The 24,420-nt window shown below is 40.3% G+C and overlaps 1 protein-coding gene across 2 annotated transcripts in view; it reads right to left on the bottom strand.

Moving 5' to 3' along the window:
• The window catches only part of LOC127437831 (NT-3 growth factor receptor-like), a 296,126-nt gene that overhangs the window by 8,036 nt on the left and 263,670 nt on the right, over positions 1-24,420 (bottom strand). The window contains exons 13-14 of one of the 2 annotated variants that reach the window (XM_051693038.1): positions 19,964-20,169; positions 16,139-16,382 (exon numbers count right to left, since the gene is read on the bottom strand). In XM_051693038.1, coding sequence (XP_051548998.1) covers positions 16,139-16,382; positions 19,964-20,169 — 450 coding nt within the window. The remainder of the gene's footprint in view (positions 1-16,138; positions 16,383-19,963; positions 20,170-24,420) is intronic. The other variant, XM_051693039.1, reaches the window with a different exon arrangement.

The following is a 24,420-nucleotide window of genomic DNA, read 5'->3' as shown; positions in this document are numbered from 1 at the left end:
GACGGAGGCAATCCGGCACATCCTTCCCCGGCGCGGCTCAAGACCCCGCACCCCGTCTGCTCGTCGCCAAGGGCGTCCCCCTGCGGTGACTGCACCGGCTCCGCCGCAGCCCGCCCCTCCGGCCCGGCCCCGGCGTGGAGCCCACCGCAGGAAGCCGACACCACCCGTCTCACAGCCGGCACCGAATAACCCACGGAGGTCTTTGAGGCGCCCCTGAGACGGGCAACCCAGGGACAAGGGAACCCACTTACCTGGAGCTGGTAGAAAGACCACTCCATCCCCCGGTGGAGGGCCGGGCGGAAAATCTTTTGTTGCCTTTTCGTTTGATTTCGCCGCACACCCAAGTGGCTGCGGTACCCAACAGTTCAACAAAAGAGCGGCTTCCTTCCTCCCTGGGTCACATACCCGGTGTGTACGGTCGTCACCACGACTACCGTCCACGGGTTTTATCTTGCAGGATTGGCGCTCCAGCGGTGCCCTTTTCGCCCCTGAGCGCCCAGCTGTGGCACAAATCCACCCCCGATGTGACAGCCTCCACGGGTCGCGAGGACAGGCCTCTTCCTCCCCCGTCCCAGGCTGTTCCGGGGGTGGTCACAAGGAGCCAGGTAAGTGCTTCGATGTTCCTAGACTCAGCACGGCCACGACGTGCTGTGGCACCTCGCGCTCCGCCCCGCCGCGAGGCCCCACCTGCCGGTACGTCCGACGGCATTGTCCCCTTGGTCCCCCTCGCACGGAATTTGGACGCATGGCTTGCACTTCCCAATCCGTCGCGGTGGTTGATCCGGACCGTCCGACTCGGCTATGCGATTCAGTTCGCCAGGCGCCCGCCCAGGTTCAGCGGTACTCACTTCACCTTCGTCAAGGGCGAAAACGCTGTTACTCTGCGCGCGGAAATCGCTACCCTCCTACGGAAGGGCGCGATAGAACCTGTCCCTCCAGCCGAGGTGAAGAAAGGGTTTTACAGCCCCTACTTCATCGTACCGAAGAAAGGCGGTGGGTTGCGGCCAATCTTGGACCTGCGAGTACTGAACCGGGCTTTACACAGACTCCTGTTCAAGATGCTGACGCAAAGACGCATTTTAGGGAGCGTCCGGCATCAGGATTGGTTCGCGGCGGTAGACCTGAAGGACGCGTACTTTCACGTCTCGATCCTTCCTCGACACAGACCCTTCCTGCGGTTCGCATTCGAGGGTCGGGCGTATCAGTAGGCATTCGCATTCTCAATTATCTCGACGACTGGCTAATCTTAGCTCACTCTCGAGACGTGATATGCGCACACAGGGACCTGGTGCTCTCGCACCTCAGCCGACTAGGGCTTCGGGTCAACTGGGAAAAGAGCAAGCTCCTCCCGGTTCAGAGCATCTCTTTTCTTGGTTTGGAGTTGGACTCTGTCTCCCTGACGGCGCGCCTTATGAACGAGTGCGCACAGTCCGTGCTGGCCTGTTTGAAGGCGTTCAAACAGAAAACAGCGGTTCCACTGAAACTTTTTCAGAGGCTCCTGGGGCATATGGCATCCTCGGCTGTGGCCACCCCGCTCGGGTTGATGCATATGAGGCCGCTTCAGCACTGGCTCCAGACTCGAGTCCCGAGACGGGCATGGCGCCACGGGACACACCGCGTGGCCATTACACCAGTCTGTCACCGTCTTTTCAGCCCTTGGACCGACCTCTCGTTTCTACGAGCAGGTGTTCCTCTAGAACTGGTCTCCAGGCGCATCGTGGTCACGACAGACGCCTCCAAGACGGGCTGGGGTGCTGTTTGCAATGGGCACGCAGCCACCGGCCTCTGGACGGGTCCGCGGCTGCGTTGGCACATCAACTGCCTCGAGTTACTGGCAATTCTGCTCGCCCTGCAGAGGTTCCGGCCGTTGATCCAGGGCAAGCACGTGCTAGTTCGGACAGACAGCACGGCAGCGGTAGCATATGTCAACCGCCAAGGCGGTCTGCGCTCCCGCTGTATGTCACAACTCGCCCGCCGTCTCCTCCTCCGGAGTCAGCAGCACCTCAAGTCGCTGCGAGCCACTCATATCCCGGGCAACCTCAACGTTACAGTGGACGCGCTGTCACGGCAGGTTCCCCGCAGGGGAGAGTGGAGACTCCACCCCCAGGTGGTCCAGCTGATTTGGAGTCGATTCGGTCAGGCTCAGGTGGACCTGTTCGCCTCCCAAGAATCCTCCCACTGCCCGCTCTGGTACGCCCTCACCGAGGCGAATCCTCCCACTGCCCGCTCTGGTACGCCCTCACCGAGGCTCCTCTCGGCATAGACGCATTGGCACCCTGGCATTCGGAAATACGCGTTTCCCCCAGTGAGCCTACTTGCACAGACACTGTGCAAAGTCAGGGAGGACGAGGAGCAGGTCGTCCTGGTAGCACCCTACTGGCCCACCCAGACATGGTTCTCGGACCTCACGCTCCTCGCGACAGCTCCCCCCTGGCAAATTCCCCTGAGGAAGGACCTTCTTTCTCAGGGACGGGGCACCCTCTGGCACCTGCGCCCAGACCTCTGGAATCTCCATGTCTGTCCCCTGGACGGGACGCGGAAGACCTAGGTGGCCTACCACCCGCGGTGGTAGACACGATCACTCAGGCTAGGGCCCCCTCTACGAGGCGCCTGTATGCCTTGAAGTGGTCTCTGTTCGCTAAGTGGTGTTCTTCTCAACACGAAGACCCCCAGAGATGCGCAGTCGGATCAGTGCTTTCCTTCCTGCAGGAGAGGTTGGAAGGGAGGCTGTCCCCTTCCACCTTGAAGGTGTACGTTGCTGCCATAGCAGCACACCACGCAGTTGATGGTAAGTCCTTAGGGAAGCACGACCTGATCATCAGGTTCCTAAGAGGCGCTAGGAGGCTGAATCCCTCCAGATCGCTCTTCGTTCCCTCATGGGACCTCTCCGTAGTTCTTCAGGGCCTACAGAGAGCCCCCTTTGAGCCTTTGCAGTCAGTCGAGCTGAAGGCACTCTCCCTGAAGACTGCCCTCCTGACTGCGCTCACTTCCATCAAGAGGGTAGGTGACCTGCAAGCGTTCTCTGTCAGCGAAACGTGCCTAGAGTTCGGTCCGGGTTATTCTCACGTGATCCTGAGACCCCGACCGGGCTATGTGCCCAAGGTTCCCACCACTCCTTTTAGGGACCAGGTGGTGAACCTGCAAGCGCTGCCCCAGGAGGAGGCAGACCCAGCCCTGGCGTTGCTGTGTCCGGTGCGTGCTTTGCGCATCTATTTGGATCGCACGCAGAGCTTTAGACTCTCTGAGCAGCTCTTTGTCTGCTTCGGTGCACAGCGGAAAGGAAGCGTTGTCTCCAAGCAGAGGATCGCCCACTGGCTCGTTGATGCCATATCTATGGCATATCTCGCCCAAGACATGCCGCCCCCGGTAGGGCTACGGGCCCATTCTACCCGTGGTGTAGCGGCTTCTTGGGCCCTGGCCAGAGGTGCCTCTCTAACAGACATTTGTAGAGCAGCAGGCTGGGCAACACCCAACACCTTTGCAAGGTTCTACAACCTCCGGGTGGAACCGGTTTCGTCCCAGGTAGTGGCACGCAACACAAGCGGATAAGCCCGGGACAGCCGGCCGGGTGTATCGCTTGCACATAGCGCCTCCCACCTCCTTTTGAGCTGAAGACGTGCGCTGCTAATTCCCAGTAGTGTTCACAAAAGTTGTTCCCTGGTTGATTTCCTCCGAGCCCTCTGGCAGTCGAGTCTTCGGAGAAACTCACTGCCGGCCCAGTACACGCGCTAGCGAAGAGCCCGGTGCTGGGGTAGGTGCTCCGCATGTGGCGGTTCCCTGTAAGGCTAACCCCATGCGATCTATATCTTCCGCTAGCTCGTTTCCCTGCTGGCAAACTGCGTCTTCCTTGGGCAGAGCCCCTCTGCCCCAGTCTCCATGTTGTAGTACCTCCTCCCCCATTGGGCAGGATCTACCTTGAAGGCTCTCCACATGGTTGGAAAGACCATGTGATGTATTTTTCCACTTAAATATCCCCCCTCTCTGGGGTTGGGTGTGGTCTCCGCGGTGTCCTCCCCTTGGGAGGGACACCCCCCGACTAGACCTGGCGGCCCAGTCAGATAATCCCCCTTCCTTTTTTTAGGGAGTGGAAAAAGAGAAGGGGAAAAGAGGCCACGACTGGGTTAAGCCCGTCTCTATCTTTGGGTAGTCGACTTGTCCCCAAAAAGGGCCATTCGACACTCATAACTATGTTGGGGGAGGTTACGTGTCGACCTGGTGTGCTGGCTATGAGGCACACAGCAAGTCTGCCCACCACACACCGCCAGTTCACGTAACACAGTTCAGCCTTGTGGCGTTTTGTATAGGGACACCTAGTGTCACTACATCGACACCAACGTCGAGTGAGTGACAGATAGGGAACGTCATGGTTACTGGTGTAACCTCCGTTCCCTGATGGAGGGAACGAGACGTTGGTCCCTCCTGCCACAACGCTGAACTACCCGCTGAAATGGCCGGACCTTATATCGGCTCCTCAGCGTAAAACCTGAATGAGTGGTTGCATACCAGCTCCTTTTATACCCGTATGTTCGGGGGAGTGGCATGCAAATACCACTCGCCAATTTTCATTGGCCTTTTATCAAAGACCAGAGGTGTCTCGGGCTCCCAAGAGTGACCCCTAGTGTCACTACATCGACACCAACGTCTCGTTCCCTCCATCAGGGAACGGAGGTTACACCAGTAACCATGACGTATTCTACTGGGTCTTTTTTGGCCTGACCAAAAAGGCTGTTTGAATTTTCTCCCAAAACAGAAGCATTAATAATCCAACCCTAAACCTAACCCTCATAGAAATCCGTTGACCTAATTAGATTTAAAGCAAACCATGATTTGGCCAGTTCATGTGCCTTAGATTATAAATAGTTATAGTCTAAATGTTCGCTAAAATTTAATGACGCAGCAAGCAGTTTATAAAGAATATTTATCTCATTTTAGATATGCATTCTATGGTTATGTAACAGTTTTTTTTTATTATTTATTTATTTATTTTTTGCTGTTTTGAAATGCATTTAGGTGTAATATGCTGAAAATAGTAGGGCATTACAGAACAAGAGTGAAAAAAAAAAAAAAAAAAATGAGATTTCAGTAAAATGTCCATTGGCTCATGTCCCACAATGCCCTGGCAAGGGTGTATCCTTGGCAACAGCATTTTATCATGTCTCTGAGCGCAGAGCAAAAGAACGACAATTTGAGAATAAAGAAAATGTGACTGTTTCCATGCTTGATGATAAACAAATTACTGTTTATCAAATAATAATAATAAAAGAAATCAGAACGGGTTGCACATCCGCACAGCTCACAAGCCATTTCAATTTGCAATCTGCAAATTACTTGCGTTCAGAATAATGAATACAAAATTTGAGTCTTTAAGAAACCAATTTGCAATTCATTTTTTTAGTGTATGGAATGATTAGACAGTACACAGCTGTTAAAAAGATAGTTTACCCAAAAATAAAAGTTCTGTCAAAATGTATTCACCCTCATGTTGTTCACATCCCATATGACTTTCTTCTGAGGAACTCAAAAGGAGATGCTAGGCGTAAAGTTATTCTTAGTCACCATTCACTTTCATTGCATGGAGAAAATATGGTGACTGAGGCTAACATCTGGCCTAACATCTCCTTTGTCCCACAGAAGAAAGAACTTCATGCAGATTTGCAACAACATGAGGTTGAGAAAATCATGACAGAATTTTAATTTTTGGGTGAACTTTTCCTTTAATCAGACATGCTTCTGTGGTTCTCATTTGCAGCCAGTTCCTTACAGAGGAGGAAGCTGTCCCAAAGGCTCCAGTGATGTGTAACAAATGGCCCTCCCCTTTCTTGGCTCTCTGTCTCTTTCCCTCCATTGCCCTTTAGGAGGTGTAAGCAATATGCCAGTCCTGCTGTGGTCAAACAACACCCCCTTGTTCCGTGAGATGGAGTTTAGGGTATAACTTGGCGGCAGGTAGCGCTGTCCATGTGTGGGCAGGAACTGCTCCCTATGGCCATACTGAGCTGCTCGCCTGGCAAACCCAGCCTACTTTAGCATTAGCACACCGTATCATTGCCAGGGAGAGTCAGCCAGGGATGAAGTTAATGAAGATCATCAAAAACTGAGAAATATAAAGAGGGTGGAGAAAGAAAGAATTCTTTGCTGAGCTCGAAATGGCCAAAATACATTTAGCATTTTGATGCTAGCGCTTACGCTAGCAGCTTGCTGGCAGTGTTCACCTACCTTGCTGTTTTTCTTAATGAAAGACAAAGTGTAAACCTAGCTTAGTACTGGTACTACTGCCTTCAGGTGCACCTGAGAAGCTCCTTTGGGAAAGTTGCTCAACTTGTTCATAAACAAGAATCATTTTTGCAATACCATTTTTTAATGCTAGTGGTGCAGAAATTCCACACTTTGGGCCTCATTCATGAAACACGAGCAGAGCTAATTATTTTGTAAATCACCGGTAAAGCCAGTCTGACGTATATTATCGGATTGAAAATTAACCTTAAAAAAGAAGAAAAAAATATTTTCATTTAGAAACATTCCTTTGCTGCTTGTAGTTATTTTTTCAAAGTATATTTTTTTCCCAACTCTGCTTATCGTTTTTCCAGCAGAGGATCTTGACATGTTGTGAATGGTTCATGGAAAGGCGCAGTTTGCGTTTGATTTTCTCAGACAAAAACAAAAAAAAAAAAAATTAAAAAAGAAGAAAAAAATAAATACATAATGCCCTCTAATGTGACTGGTTGGATCATTTTTTTTTAAATAAGCTCTATAATTTAGGTTTCATAATTTTGTATAGATATCGGTAAACCATGTTCAAAGTAAGCTGATAATGTATGGTCAATGGTAATACCTTTAAATCCATAAATATGCACATTGCGGGCAGTTGCGTACTCAATACAACGGGGGAACAAAAAAGAAAAAGCCCACACAATGTCGTATAGCTTGCAAATCTGTAATATCTTAAAGCATTTCGGTCAAAGACCTTCTTCAGGCATTCTATCAATTTCTTTGAAGATTTTTCCTGTTGTAATGGTATGTCACTGTACATTCTTGGATTTATTCAAGAAGTTTCACCAATGATGCTGGCGATGCGCTCAACCGAACCAGAGAAAGTTAATGGTGGTGGGACATCCAAACGGAATTTTTTTTACACTAAAGCTTTCATGTCAAACCATTTTTTTATTGACCTCTTGGAATGTTTAATTCACAAAAGAACCTCTGATGACAGCAAACGAATGTGATGAATGTAAGTTCCTCTCTTTTTAGAACATAGATGTTAAAAACTTCCTATTTTCATGTACTAGCGTCTGAAGCCTTCTTTATATGACGTTTTCATGGGTGTGGATTATGATAATTGTTAATGAACGTGCACGCACGCTCTATTTACAAACGTTTGGAACTCACTAACATACACACGTTTTACAAACAAATCTGGGAAATACGAAGCGTTCATGAATCTGGCTGAGAGTTTTCGGGAAGCTCCATTTTACGCGTAAATTCCTCCCAATTTTTCCGTACATTTACGACATTTTCATGAATGAGGCCCATTAGCTTTTAAACATTTTAAGTAGGCATTATTCGAAAATAACAAATTTTAAACAGTAGTATGTGATTTAGTCATATGACATCATTATGTTGCATGTGAATGACGTACAGTTATAAAATTGGAAATGAAAGTGGTTTTATTCCATTTTTCATGCAATTGCTTGTAAACATGCTAAAACGTTTGTCTGTCTGATCAAATAATGAGTCAAAAAAGAGATTGTGTCTATTATTACTTTTGGTTCATTCATCATACTAGAAAAGTTGAGCGCATTATATTGTGGAAATATAGTATTCATGCAGTGTGCTGTATTGTATACTGCACATTTTGGATAATGTAGTATGCAAAGAAAAAAATAGCATACTGTGCACAGAATATAGCTACTCCATATCCTGCAGAAATTGTAAGAGTAGTATGTTAGTGTTCTATTCCAAACATAGCCATATGTGACTGTTTTTGTTTAATGCGTATATTTGTGCTTGGGTGTTTGAGAAATCAAATGAATCAATTGCATTGATTTAATTTCCATTCATCTGAATGGCTTTTCCTGGATTGCTCCCCACCATCTTTTCCAGCGAGACTGAGGATGTATGTAAATCAGTCTGTGGGGCTTTGCCGAGATCGGAATGAGAACTGGCAGGGTGGTGATAAAAATGTCAACGCAATCAGAAAGGGCATCATGGAAAGGCAGCACAATTAGTGATTGGATGGGGAGAATCATAGACGAGGAAGACGGGAATCACATAGGAGCAATTAATGCACATTAAAATCAATAGTATGTTTGTTCCAATGGATAGCTGACAAGAGATGATGTCATTAAAACAAGAGCTCGTCAGAAGCTAAGGAGTGTGGAGAAGACAGCATTGAGGAAATGCGTTATGAGCAGTTTGCCAGGTTCATCTCAGTTAACTGGACATTCAAAGAGTTCATATGGGATATCAAGGTAAAAGCAGAAAGACAACTGAGGTACTGCATTAACATGTAAGGACTAGGGCTGTCAAATTAAAATTCGAATTTGTAGAATTTAAGAAAAAAATGCACATTCAAATGCTAAAACTGTGAATTCGAATTTAGGATTTGTGCCAAGCACTGACGATGACTTAAGATCGATCACATTCTTGCACTAAAAAAGGCTAGACACAGCACAACAAATACAGTTTAACAGAAAGCAGATGTCTCAATATGCTTTTAAAATTTCTTTTTAATTAGAAACAGCATCTAAAATACAGCGCTCCCGCACGAGATGCTGAATAAACAAAAACAAAGCAAAACAAAGACGTTCGTCTAGCGCGCATTTACATAGAAAAACAAATGGATGGTTGCAAAAGCGTTCGGTGTGAACAGCCCCTTACAGTTGGTGGAGGTACGTCTTGCTCTCTTAACCTGTTGATGTGCATGCAGATGTATAATTTGTCAACATTATGAACAATTTTGAACAGCACACTATATAGTAAATGTGAACTCATTTAAGCAAAGTAAAGTCAAACCCATGGGTGGGGAGTTGATGGTTGGTTCCCATGTCGTTGCTCTCAGTGCAAATTTATGCTGACATACAAAACATGAGCAATTGGAAACCGACCACCTCTGCTACTCCAAGTGCAAGTGAGATTATACTCCGCAATCATTACATCGATGGAGAAAGCCAAGCTGTTGATGAATATTGCTGTGTTCCCTCTAGGGCTAAAACGATTTGTCGACGTTATCAACAATGTCGACAATAAAAAAACTTTGCAGTTCGCGTCTGACTGAGGAGAGGAAGAATTACACAGCTCACAGGTGCACTCTAAACTTTCCAAATAGTTTCAGGTTGCAAGCCAGCTCCTTTTATACCCGTATGTCCGGGGGAGTGGCATGCAAATTCCACTCGCCAATTCCCATTGGCCTTTTCTCAAAGATCAGAGGTGTTTGGGGCTCCCAAGAGCGACCCTTAGTGTCACTACATCGACACAACGTCTCGTTCCCTCCATCAGGGAATGGAGGTTACGAAAGTAACCCGGATGATTTCATCTGAGAAGCAGCATATAAGATATTTAGACTTGCTTTTAGAGAATAGATCTTGTATATAAGTCTCCACTGTCTGCATGCAAAAGCAAACAAAGAGCACAATCAGTGCAGTCCAATTCATGAACAAATGACTCTTATGAGCCGGTTATATTAAAAAAAAAAAACAGACTCAAAAAGCACTCAAATTTATGATTGTTTTTTTCTCTTTTTTTATCAGTCTAATGACTCTGAATCAGTCTGAATTAGTCGGAGTGGTTCTTGACCTACTCACTGAAATTCAAGTCATTACTTTTGTCATGTTCAACTCTAAATAAACAGAGAAAAGTTACTGTGTAATGTGTTTGAATCCAACGTGTTCCCATGAGTATTCATTTGTATTCTTACGAAAAGTGTGTTTCTACACACATATATTTGCTTATGTTTGCACTGACACTGAAATGTACAATAATGCTGTCAATATTGTCCATATTGTGAGTTACAGCATCTGTCCAAATGTACAAAATTGTAGCTTTGAGATCAGGCTGCTGAATCAAAGTATCGCTGAATCAAAAAATTACATCATAGTTACAGATATACTGTAGATTCACAAACAAATTTTGCTGTTATAAATGGTATTTAAAAAAGAAAGAAAAAAATGTATACAAATATTTACAAAAATGTCTAGCATGTAGCTAGTACCAAATTATGTATTAAAGTATTCACAGCGCTTCACTTTTTCCACATTTTGTTATGTTACAACCTTATTCCAAAATGGATTAAATTCATCATTTTCCTCAATTCTACAAACGATACCCCATAATGACAACGTGAAAGAAGTTTGTTTGAAATCTTTTCAAATTTATTAAAAATAAAAAACGTTATTATAATATAACAAAATGTGGAGAAAATGAAGCGCTGTGAATACTTTCCGGATGCACTGTACATACCACCCCGTTTGGTTTTCCTGTTTATTTTCCTATTCATTTCACCAGTATAGGTGATTTCTACAACACAATATAGGATTGATCATCTTAATGCACCCGATTGCCTCTACATCTTAATGCAGACTGCTTCAGCGCACAGATATTTAGGTTGGCCTGTGCATAACGGTGATTGTTTGGGTCACTTCCTGTTTGTTTGGAAGAGCAATTGATAGATGTTTTTTTGTGCTGCAGAGTGCAATCAGCCGTTTCACAGAGCTATTAAAAGAAAGTAAGCCACAGAATATATTAAGTAAGATGAAATGCAATGGATTATTTGACATTTACTGTTAATGTAACATATTTCCTTCAATGCTATTATAACTGATGCTCTGGGCACAGCAACAACCCTTTTCTAATCAGAACAACAGAAGGCTCTGCATTTTACTTTTTAGGCGACCTTGGTTCCGGAAGTATTTTGCTCCGAAATGAATTACAAATTTAAACTTTGATTTGATACACACACACACACACACACACACACACACACACATATATATATATATATATATATATATATATATATATATATATATATATATATATATATATATACACACACACACAGACACACACATATACACAGTATATAAAAGGAATAATTGATGACGGACTGTTAAATTATTGAAAAATAATGCACACCCGAGGTGGTAACGAGGTCACGACGCTCAGGTGTGCATTATTTTTCAATAATTCAATGAGCCGGAGTCAATTATTCCGCTTATACCATGGTTACCACACCTTAAGACATTGTTCAGGGTTTTATCCCAAGACAATTCCTGTTTTTTGTCCATAAAACACTCTTGTGAGAGGAACTACTTTCTTTCGCCACAGATTCAGCGTCTAGCTTTGATACAGCTCAAGCCTTCGTTGCTAGTTTGAAAACATCACTTTAGAACTAGCAACGGAGGGTACGTTGGTTTTCAGCATTGAAGTAGTGCGTGTGTGCTTCTGTGCTTTTTTATGTGCGAGTGTGTGTGAGCGAGAGAAAGAGAGAAACTGAGAAAGATCGCGTTAGGAAATATCTTGGTGTTTGAAGCGACTCTCGTCAGGAATAACATCGCTTCAGATTGCCAAGATGTAAGTATAAATATACTTCTCAGAAGCAGTGAGTGTCACCATTCTTGTATATAGCTTTTGTATTGCTAAACAACTGTTTACAATCCCAGAGTCGCGGGGGTGCGCTGACTTTGCTCCCAAGAGAGTTTGTGTGAGAGCAAAAGAGAGGGGGAGGGGTAGCGCGACTCGAGTTTCTGTGTGTGTGTGTTTGTGTGCATGCGTGCATATGTATGTGTGTCAGCGTGTTCATGATGACAGAGTGAGCGACTGGGCACTTTTCAACCGAAATTGACATACATAAACTTAGCATATTATACCACGGTTACCACACTTTATGACATCGTTCAGGGTTTTATATCAAGACATTTTCTGTTTTTGTCCCTAAAACGGTCTTGTGAGTGGAACTACTTTATTCTGCCACAGATTTAGTGTCTTGCTTTGACACCGCCTGAAGCCTTCGTTGCTAGTTCCAAAACGTCTCTTTAGAACTAGCAACAGAGGTTTCAGGCTTGTGCTGCTTTTAAGCACTTATTGGAGAAACAAGCCACTGTGTGTTTTTTTTTTTGTGTGTCTCTGTGTGTGTGTGTGTGTGTGTGTGTGTTTTCCTGTTATCTTCAATAATAAATGAAAAAGAAAAGCCTGTGAACAAGTATCAATATTTATCTATTTGTTGTATTTTTCTATTATCTGCAGTTATAAATAAAAATAAAAAAAGCCAGTGAACAAGTAGGCCTGACAAATTTTATTTATTAATTCGTTCCATTTGTATTTTATAGGCATGAAACGTAAAAGACTGTGAACAAGTAGGCTTTTAGGGTTTATTTATTCATTCCCATTTCTATTTAATTATTATGTCTATTCTATTTAATTTATATATTTCTTTATTTGATTTGGCAATGCTTTATTTATTTAAATTAAACTGCACGTTTCCACAGATTCAGTGTCTTGTTTTGATACATCCAGATCCTCTGTTGCTAGTTCGAAAATGTGACTTTAGAACAAGCAGTGGAGGACTGCTATGCTTGCGCTGCTTTACAGGGGCACTTACTGAAGTAACAAGGTATTTGTGTGTTTGTGTGTGTGTGTGCCTGCGAGTGAGAGAGAAACAGAGAGAGATTGCATGTGGGAATTACCTGTTTGCTGCAGCTCTCGTCAGAAGTAACATCACTTCAAATCACCGTAAGTTTAATGTGAGTTTAAGCACACTTCTCTGCAGCCATGGTTGTGTAGCCATTCTTATATATACCTTTCCTGTTGTTAAACAACTGTTTATAGCCACACTGAGATAAAGGGGTGCGCTGACATGCCAGCTCTGATTGTTGTTCCTGAGTCACGAGTATGTGTGTGTGTCCGTGTGTGAGACTGTGTTTGTTTGTGTGTGGGGGGAAGGGGAGCACGAGGGTTCTTTCCACAGATATAAAATGATATTTCGGATAACATAGAAACTATTGTATTGATCAAGACAAGGGGGTGTGGCTCTGTTTGTTGGTCGCGACTCGTGTTTGTGTGTGTGTATGTAAGCGTGCATGTATGTGTCAGTGTTGTTGTGAGTGCGAGCAAAAGAGAGATAGAGAAAGGGAGAAGAAGAGTGCTTTTCAGCAGAAATTGAAATAAATTCAGGATATTATAGATATTGTTTGTCATTCTTAACCACTGTCTTTGTTTTAATTTGTTATTTTGCTGTGGTAGCCTGTATGGCTCTTTGAAATAACTGAAATAATTTGCCGAAGTGATATGGAACCGTTATACGGTAAAGACCTGGAACTACTTCATAGCTGTGTGTATACTTGAAAAATAATTGCATGCCTTAGAACGTCTGTCAACCAATCAGAATCAAGCATTCAATAGACCTGTGGTATATATATATATATATATATATATATATATATATATATATATACAGCTCTGGAAAAAATTCCAGCCTTGTTGAAGCACCCCCAGATCATCACCGATCCTCTAACTGGTCATCTAATGGTTAGACGGAGACCTGGAGAGGCCTTCAAGCCACAGTGTCTTGCACCCACTGTGAAATTTGGTGAAGGACTGGTGATGATCTGGTGGTGCTTCAGCAAGGCTGGAATCGGGCAGATTCGTCTTTGTGTAGGATGCATGAATCAAGCCACGTACAAGGTTATCCTGGAATAAATCTTGCTTCCTTCTGCTCTGGCAATGTTCCCCAACTCTGAGGATTGTTTGTTCCAGCAGGACAATGCTCCATGCCACACAGCCGGGTCAATCAAGGTGTGGTTGGAGGAGCACCAGATCAAGACCCTGTCATGGCCAGCCCAATCTCCAGACCTGAACCCCATTGAAAACCTTTGGAATGTGATCAAGAGGAAGATGGATGGCCACAAGCCATCAAACAAAGCCAAGCTGCTTGAATTTTTGCGCCAGGAGTGGCATAAAGTAACCTAACAGCAATGTGAAAGACCGGTAGAGAGTATGCAAAGACGCATGAAAGCTGTGATTGATATTTATTGATTGACCAAATATTGATTTCTGAACTCTTCCTAAGTTAAAACATTAGTATTGTTTTGTTTAAAAATGAATATGAACTTGTTTTCTTTGCATTATTTGAGATCTGAAAACACTGCATCTTTTTGTTATTTTGACCAGTTGTCATTTTCTGCAAATGAATGCTCTGAATGACAATATTTTTATTTGGAATTTGGGAGAAATGTTGTCAGTTCATAAAACAAAAATACTCAAACACATACCTATAAATAGTAAATCCAGAGAAACTGATCATTTTGCAGTGGTCTCTTAATTTTTTTTCCAGAGCTGTATATACACGTATCAACGTTTAAGTTAAAATTTTCTCGATTATGTCATTATTGGAGTGGACCGTCACTGCAGAGCTCTTTTGGTGCACCTCACATTTCCATGGACACAGCGACTTCTCTGATTGGTGGGTCTCTCTTCAGGATTATGGGTAGTGTAGTTGGATATGCCATCGTTTAATAATCTCAAAGTTTTGAAAGGTTTATAAGTTACCATTAAAAACTATTTCTTCATATTTTTACATTCACAACTTGACTGTTGCTTTCTATTGGCATAACTCACAATTAGGTATCATTATTACATACATAATACTGGTGCACCTCAGACATGAGGTGAGGATGATCATTAAGCAGGTTCCTTTTTTACTTCTGAATTACTACAGCAAATTTGTTGTTTGACAGAAAGGAAAAATTCACATTTATCTTCAGTGCCCTAAAAATGGGAGTTACATTTAAAGCAGCGAAACGAACAATCATGTTCAAATCAATTTAATGTAGTCAAGGGAAAGAGGAGCTCTGTAAATTGAGCTCCACCTCATTCATCGTCTTGTTGAGCACTAAGTGAACACATACATTTTAATTCATTTAGGGCCCTCAGCCTGCAAATTGAGCCCTCCATCATCTCGGCCAAATCTACACAGAGGCCCATGTCTGTGTCAAGAAAAGACACAATACTGATTGAACATGTTCTGAAGAAGACTGCACCGAGCGTAAATGAGTTTGGAGCATATAACTGAGCCAACTACCTTGAATGAGACAGAACTGCGGATAACTGAACTGAACTGCCATTTGGAGTTTAACGCTAATGCTTTATTTTAAAAGCTAATATGGATGTGAATCTACAAATTATTACTTTAATACTACAGATTATTCTTGCAAAATGTGTAAACGATAATCTGTCTCCTAACTTCTTAAATATGTTTTTATTTTTTATTATTGTATTCTACATTGTAAAATGTCCAATAAATGGTCACAGATCATTAAGAGCTCTGTGAATGATTTAGATGTTGGTCAGATGTTTAATGAGCTGTATATGTGTCAGAAGTTAATTTAAAATCCTGTGAAAAGTATATATATATATATATATATATATATATATATATATATATATATATATATATATATATATATATATCTTTTATTAAAGAAACAGTTCCCCAATAATAATAATAATAACAATATATGTCATAATTTAGTCACCATGTCATTCTAAACCTCTTCTGTCATTTTTGGTGCTTTAGAGCCATAGTGACTATTCACATTCATTGTATGGAAAAGAGCAGTGTGCAGTGTGAACATCCTACATATATGGAACAACATTGGGGTGAGTAAAAGATAAAAATATATATTGTTTTAGGTGAACTATCCCTTTAGCACTCTGTTATGAATGTAATCCAATAACAGCAAATACATAATTGTTTGATTGAGGTCCTTCAAAGAGAAACAGCAGCTGGATATATACATGTCTTGTCAAAAAGTAATGAAATATGAACTGTGGTTATGCATGTAATTATGAATCTATCAAAAACCTCACAAGTCAAAGGGCCGATTTGTGTTTTATGGTTATTTGATGATTAATCAATAAGATCATTTTTACCTGTGCTCTCATATCACAGATGCAATATACAGGCTAGTTCAAACAATCTCAGTGGCATGCATAATTCATCGCATGCATAATTTATTAACATTTTATCAACCTTTGATGCATTGTGTGTCCAATCTCAAATGCTGAGAATGAACTATTTTGAAGCAATTATTTTGACAAACATTTATTACCATTAATTTGGTATTTAAAACAACAAATCACATCTTACCCGGTAGTAGTCCGTGCTGTAGATGTCTCTTGACATTCCAAAGTCTCCAATTTTCACGAGCAAACCGTTGCCTACCAGGCAGTTGCGGGTTGCCAGGTCACGGTGCACAAAATGCTGAGATGCCAGGTAGACCATCCCCGATGCGATCTGAGTGGCGATGTGCAACATTTGAGACAAACCCAGTTCTCCATTGGTCTGTAGTGGCTGTCCGTCAACCAGAATCATTGCATCTGGGCCATGGGCTCTGTAAATATAAAAGATTTGGCTTTATTCATTATTTTCCACATGATATAGTGTCATTCACGATTAAATTCAGATCTATGTCTCACTTCATATACCTTTTGGGGCCAATGTATGTTTTGTTTGTCTTTGCAAACTTAACAACTACTACAGTATATTGTATATTTGTTCTGTCTCTGTAACCAGCAACAAGCTTCCTTAACCAGTGTGACAAAACCAGTCAAATCAATGCATACGATTAAAATGAGCTAACACAAACAAGCTAATTGCCATTCCATGTCTGTGCAGTGCACATTAAAGTCACGATGAGATTATTTTACCCTTCATCATGCACTACCAGTGCTCTATGCATATGTAAACTCATCCTGTACTGTACAATTTTCATCACTGCCAATTCTCTCTGGCCTTATATGAATCTATCATCTTATAGTGTCATTACGTATTGAAGCAGTTTTGACGAAACCTGTTATCCCCCATAATCTCGCTAGCAGGAAAGAGAAAGCAGTTTCTGCTCTCCCGACAGGATCCTGTCAGAAACCATGTACACCTTTGTATCCGCCTCCTATTGCTTGTACAATACCTCAACGGAAGGTTGTAACCTATCAATCAAAGTCTGATTACATCACAACGTTGGGTTTTGTATCTCATGGACAACATAGTGAAATTTCACTGTATTCATGCAACTTTCTAATGTAGGGGTTCACAAACTTTTTTTGCAGAGGTGTAGAGTAACGAAGTACAAATACTTTGTTACTGTACTTAAGTAATGTTTTTTAATATTTGTACTTTACTTGAGTATAAATATTTCTTTGGACTTTTACTTACACTTCACTACATTTTGAAGAGAAAATTTATACTTTTACTCCGATAAATTTCTCCAGATCCTTTGGTTACTTTTGCGACTGAGCACTGCAAAAAAAAAATAACAGCTGTATGTGCAAAAATGCATGCAGATTGGCGATAGTGATGTGTGATTCGTTGAAAGAGTCATTTGAGTCGAATCTTTTAAATTGGATTCCTTTGAACTGAACAAAACGATTCAAAAAGCGATCTGAATGATTTGTTTTACGAATCACAAATCTAAATCTAAATCACAAGCGAAGCGCGCGCCAAATTACGTGTTCCGTCGTCTGTCTCCACTGGGGAAGACAAGAAACTGCTCATGTGAGTTTATTTATTTATTTAAAAAAATATATATATTTACTAATTAATGTGATATGTTCAGGCTTAAACATTATGAAAGCTGTTAAATTGAAGTTATGTGCGATCAGCCTCCCGCCTTTCCAGGAGACCTGTTCATATAAAAGTCAAACACATGCGTTTACATTTTACATTTAAACAAGTGTATGATGTGTTTGAATAATTACCAGCACTCAAGAAAATGTCCAACAATATTTATTTTTATATTTTATGAAGATGTGAATGGTCTTTGTCTAAGCAAAACTAGTTTTCTGGTGGTTGCTATAGTGTTATATTTGCTTTGTAGCACATTTATGCAACAGTATGTGGTAACTAGGGTTTTCTGGATGGTTGCTAGGGCACTTTCTATGCAGTTATCAAGGTGATCTCTGCTGTGTGTTTTGGTGCATTGCTACAGTATGTGGTTGCCAGGTTGTTACTATGCTGTTGCTAAGTTGTTTTCTGTGTTTTTTGCAAATTGCTCTGCAGTTGACAGGATGTTCAATGTGGTTGTCAGGTTGTTGATATGTTGTTGTTAAGTTGTTTTAACTGTGTTTCATAACATTGCTATGCAGTTTCCAGGGTGTTCTAGGTGGTTGCTGGGTTGTTGCTTATTGGCCCAAATGAAAAGAGCCCACCCCCACAAGTATCTGTTTTGGTCACAAATATGACTCAACTCCCTCTTTCAGTGCTCCAATTTCTATGGACTGTGGTGTTCATTTACACTCATGCCATAAATATTATCATTCTGATGTGACTTAAATGCACCATTAAAGGGATAGTTCATTTAAAAATAAAAATTCTCTCAATTTTCTCACCCTCATTCAATCCAAGATCTGTATGACTTTCATTTTTTTTCAGCAGTACACAAACAAAAAAAGATTTTCAGAAGAATATCGCTGTTATGTAGGTCAGTGCAATGTAAGTGAATGGTGGCCAGACCATGCAGCATAAGAGTAATCCATAAGACTCCAGTGGTTTTACCAATGTCTTCTGAAAGGATCCAAATGGTTTTGGGTGAGAATATACCAAAATATAACTCCTTTTTCGACTATAAATCTTGACATTAGCAGTCTCCTTGGCAATCAGGATTTCATGCTCGATTACACTTCCTATAGCGCCACCTAGGGCTCTGCGCATGCATAGAAAGTGAAATCAAGCTTGAAATCATAATCGTGCCTAGAGATTGCAATGACAAGATTCTCAAGTGAATTGCTTCAGAAGACATGGATTTAACCACTGTAGTAGTATGGATAACTTTATGCTCCCTTAATGTGCTTTTTGTAGCTTGAAATGTCTGGCCACCATTGACCTATAGAGCTGAAAGATTCTTCTAAAAATCTTTGTATGTGTTCTGCAGATAAAAGAAAGTCATACACATCTGGGATGGCATGAGGGTGAGTAAATGATAAGCACCACCAATCAAATAAGTTGCCATGGGTTTAATGAACTGTTCCGTAATTTATGCAATTTACTTGTACTTTTGATACTTAAGTAAATTTAATATCAGTTACTTCAATACTTTTACTTAAGTCATTTTCTCATGAGCTACTTTAACTTCTACCTGAGTCAATTTCCATGAAGGCATCTTTACTCTTACTCAAGTATGACAAATGGATAATTTATACAACACTGTTTTTTTTTTTTTTTTGTTTTTTGTTTTTTTTTGTAAGATGAACGCTTATGACCTAAAATATTTCTTGAATAATATTTACATGAATATTTGAAGTAGCCCATGATGTTTTAGTAATGCTCTAACCTTTTAGTAAAAAGAGTAGAAATATGAAATATTTTAGGTAAGTTGAAATGTCCTGCGGTGTGACATGCTATGCTCCATCTAAAACTATTTTAAACAGCATTTATTTATTTATCTATTTAATTTATATTTGACCTCATCAATTGACAGACTACTTGGATTTTTGAACTGTTGATCTAAAAAAGGCAAAAAGATGATGAACAAAACATTGACAAAAACGGTGATCAGTCACAAATTAATACCTAAAATATACACTTTCCCTTATACATTAATATTACTTTTAAGTTACAGTCTTAATGTTCATAACAGAAAAAAAAAAAAAAAAAATGACGTATTATGCATCAACTACCTATAAAATATTAGAGAACAATGTTATATTTTTGATTAATTCTTAAAATGTTATTAAAACAGTTATACATTTTGTATTTAATTTAATGAGAACCCCTCGTTGGGAAACTCTAGGCTCATTTATTGTTTGATTTTGAAATATTCCAATAAGTAGCACAATGCAATTCATAGTGTCCGTAATTATGCTCCACTTGGTCTTTGACATAAATAAATAATAATTGATTCCCTGTGTATCTAAGATTACATAACCAATGCACAATAATCACTGTATAATGACATGATAGAATTGTTGATCTGCATACCTGAGGAACTTGTTGAGGTCTCCATGTTTCATGTACTCAAAGACCATGATGAGCGGATCTCCGTCCACGCAGACGCCATAGAACTTCACTATGTGATCATGCTGAAGGTTGGTCAGCAACTCCGCCTCCCTCTGGAAGTCTTTCCTTGCCGCAAGGGTGGGGTCTTTCAGGGTCTGCATAAACACACAAGATGGCCAGTTTATTGCCTAATAAACACAACATAAGCTACTCAGGCAGGAACTGGGCAACAGTGCAGTTTCCTTGAGTTCTGTGGGCAAATTAAAATACAGTGACCCCCAAAAGTATTTGGACACTTCAGTCACACTTCAAAATGTATTAATGTCTTTGCATCATGTAACAAAATATCAAACCAAGTGATATTTTTTTTTTTTAAATAAATATAACAAAAGCATACTTTTTTAAGCAAAACATTTCACATAAATATAAGTTTGTAAGGTTGATAAAACAATAGATATACTGTTCGAAATGAAGACAAAAAGTATTTGGAGACTTTCTGGTTGTCAAATGTAAGTGGAACACGTCCATAGTTTGGACACATCAGGAACATCAAATAATTTATCTTGGACTTCATAATATTTTGTTATCTAATACAATGACATTCATGCATTTAAGTGTGATTAATTTTCCAAAGGGTCCAAATAATTATAGGGGCCACTGTATATTTGGGGAGAAAGGAAAATTAAAATACCCCCCCAAAATGTCACCAAAATTCATTTTATGTGTATAATCTGATGTATTTCTTAAAATACGAGTCAAGTTTCCAGTTTATTTGTCTAATTTCAGAGGTGGTAGAGCATTATTGGTAACACTTTACAATAAGGTTCCATTTGTTAACATTAGTAAAATCATCAGGAATAATGAACAAACAATGAAAAATATATATTTTTTTACAGTATTAATCTTTGTTGATGTTAAAGTGCATCAACTAATGTTAACAAATACAACATCTGATTAAAAAAATAAATAAATATATATATATATATATATATATATTTATTATTATTATTATTACATGTTGAAATTAACATTAACAAAGACTAATAAATCCTTAATAAGTATTGTCCATCGTTAGTTCATGTAACCTTAAGTTGTTAACTAATGTTAACAAGTTGAACCTTACTGTAAAGTGTTATCACATTATTGGTAACACTTTACAATAAGGTTCTTTGCATTCCTTCCAAAGAAAGTGAAAAATAAAGCTAAATAAAGCTCTAATGAAAATGTAAACAAGTTTAAATACAGAGGAGAATATATAAGAGTCATAGAGCACATTATACTGATGTAAAATGGTATTCTAGGCTTAAACTTATTCTGGTTTATAATTATACTGATGTAACAATGGTATAGGAAAACACACTGTGTATTTTAAAATTGTGAGGGGGAAAACATGCCATCATAAAGGTGATCAAATCCCCCTGAAAATTAATTCAGTGGCTTTTAACCCCTAATTAAAAAAGTTACTTTCTGACACTTTACTATTTTGATATTTTGGAATGAGATATGCCTTTTTCTTTTCTTTTCTTATTTTATTTTTTAAAGAGTACAAGCAAACTACTACAGAGAGCTCAAATTAGTCACTCTGTAATAAATAATTCAAGTGAACAATTAATCAGGTTAATGAGACTAACTGCTCTAACTAATCTGTGTTCAGTAAAATAGCATCCATCTTTGTGGTGTACGATCTATAAGTGTAATCCTGCACAATTCAATATATCCGCAACCTGGCTATATGCCAGAAAGCAATGAAGCATGCTGAGCTATTTAAAAAATGCATTTAAATACATAATCAAAATGTAGATGACTTGGCACAAGCATTGCACAGTATTTCAGAGAATCAAAAAAAAAAAAAAAAAAAAAAATGTACTCTAGATGTTTAAGTGCTTTCAGTCATTCAGGTGACAGTAAACTCACAAGAGTTCATTTATATTTTATTTTCGATAACAAATGATCATTTTTAAATGCACTTATTAATGGGCAGACCACAAAACCTCTGTGCAAGAAAACTGCAAGCCTTGTCAGGAAGATACACAATCTAAAACTTCTAAATGACCAACACGACTTCTCTGATCTGCTCTTGTGTCCCTCTTTTTCTTTTCTAAAAGATTAAATAGTTGCCACACACATCCATCTTTTTGTCAGACCATGTCTCATCCTATATCATATCATTCAAGGAAAAATAACCCCCTTTGTGGCCGCTGTCCTTGACCGTGATATGTCAATTGGTTCCCGGTCCTTCTCCAAGCCACGAGAGGCATAGAAGGGTTTGTGAGAAATTGCTCTTTCTATTATGTTAGAATTACGTTTTCCCCACAGACCTTGCAGTTTAATTTTAATTAGAGTAACTGGAGGTAATCCATATCAGGAATAGCAAAGCCTTGACATTTTGCATGGGCAAGCGCCACTCACATTTTCTTTATAAAATATATAAATCTTATTGGTTAATATCATTTGATGAATCATGCATGATAAGACAAGCAACATTTATTAAAGCTGAAGTGTGTCATTTTTTCGATGTTAAAATACTTCCTCCTATCCCAGCTTAATATGTAGAGACATCTACATATATATTGCCCTACAAAACCAATACACAACTTTGTCAAAATTGAGTTATAACCAAAATTGGGTCTCTTATACTATGATCTATCCTGTGACAGACAGGTCTGGCTCAACTATGCTTAGGGTCAGAGAAAACAGAGTGAGACTACTTAATATTTAATAATCCACTTTTGATTGTACAATCAAAAACCTTTATAGCCATTTTTCTCAGTTTCAGTACGTACTGTAGTTACTGTGTTTTGACATTGTAGAGCACAATAAGTAAGTACTTTTTAGTTTTATTTCCACGAAAAGTGTAATTACTGTGTCTCTGTGACACTCCCAACTGACCCAACATTGGCTCAAACAATAGCATGAGTTTGGGGCTGGTCTATGTGTTGTTTTGACCAATGGACTGATTGAACTGATCGTTTGGGAAAACTGATTGAAATGTTTTAGTTGTAAATGATGCAGTACAGTCATACAATAACCATACGTCCTAATCCAAACCCTAAACCTTACCGTTAGTGGAGTTAAAATGTAATCTTTCAGGGAAAATGCAACCTCCAAATCACACTTATCATTGCCTATGTGAATACGATAACTTCCTGGTTTCCATGGGACCACAGAACATTCGGTAGCAGCATGTCAAATTGCCATGTGATCAATTTGCCTTTAAATTGAAGCATTTGATATAAAGGAATACAGAAAGCATGTATCTAACATCCACATGAGCCATTGCTGTGTTTGTTAAGATCACTCCTTCAGTTATGTTGTAATTGTGTTTCGCCCACAGACCTCACAGTTTAATTTTAATTAGAGCTACCATGGGTTAATCCGGATCAGGAATTGCTGAATGCATTGTAGATGGATAGGAGCCAATTCACAGATGGCAAGGTATCTATTCCTATCCATAATGCTTTATTACCCCTGTATTGCTAAATCGGCCACCTGTACTGGGCTGGAGAGAGCAGAGGAGGAAAATCCAGTACCACCTGGGGGGCTGTCACTCTTAATCAGGGTCCGGGGGGCTGTCACTCTTAATCAGGGTCCAGAGGTCTTGGGCATCAGGTAGCGATGGGAGCGAATGCAGATCAGATATACTTTATTTGTCCCAATGAGGGAAATTTGTTTTGAGCATACATGAAGGTACAAGAGAGACACTGGCAGCTCTTTGGCCACTACAACAAGGAAAAACTTGACCTCACTGAATTGGAGTTGGACACATTTCAAACAGCAGCTGCTCTCATGGAGCTCTGTGAACTCATGCTGCTGCTAACAAAATCAAGAGGCTTTCTAGAGGAACATTTTGTTGCTCAGAGGTTGCTTTTGCAAAGCTCAGGAGTCTTAATAGAGTTCTCTGCTATGTTTTATATCAACATAGTATCAACTTAAATGTGAAGTGTGTAATTTTGGTAGGTTAATTACTTTGGTAGATTGAGTCCCCTGAAAAGTGTAAACATTAGCTCTGTGGTGCTACGAAAAGCTTCCCAACCAGCCAGACATGGCAACTTTGGTTCAACTAAAGGTGTGAATAGGTGGCGGGACTATGTGTATGTCCAACCAATGGAAGATGGTGTTTGGAAAATCTGTTTGAAAACTGTCATTATTTTTGCAATCAATTTGGTGGAGCTAGTGGCACAGAACTACTTCACCTTTAAATATCAGATGAAAAAAAAAAAAAGACCAAAAGGGACAAATTGTTGACATATACTAGTACGAGTGCAGAGCTGATTCTCCATATATGGTCTCTATTCTGTATAACTGCATGTCTCCTGCTTTATAATACTGTTTAAATATGTTATTAAATTAATATTCCAGGTTTAATAAAAATTAAGCTCAATCGATTTATTTATTTATTTTTTGCATAATTTTGATTACAACAACAATTAATCTCATCT

This window comes from Myxocyprinus asiaticus, chromosome 48, assembly GCF_019703515.2.
Source record: "Myxocyprinus asiaticus isolate MX2 ecotype Aquarium Trade chromosome 48, UBuf_Myxa_2, whole genome shotgun sequence".
Taxonomy (NCBI): Eukaryota; Metazoa; Chordata; class Actinopteri; order Cypriniformes; family Catostomidae; genus Myxocyprinus; species Myxocyprinus asiaticus.
This window is presented reverse-complemented; position numbering and strand designations above follow the sequence as displayed.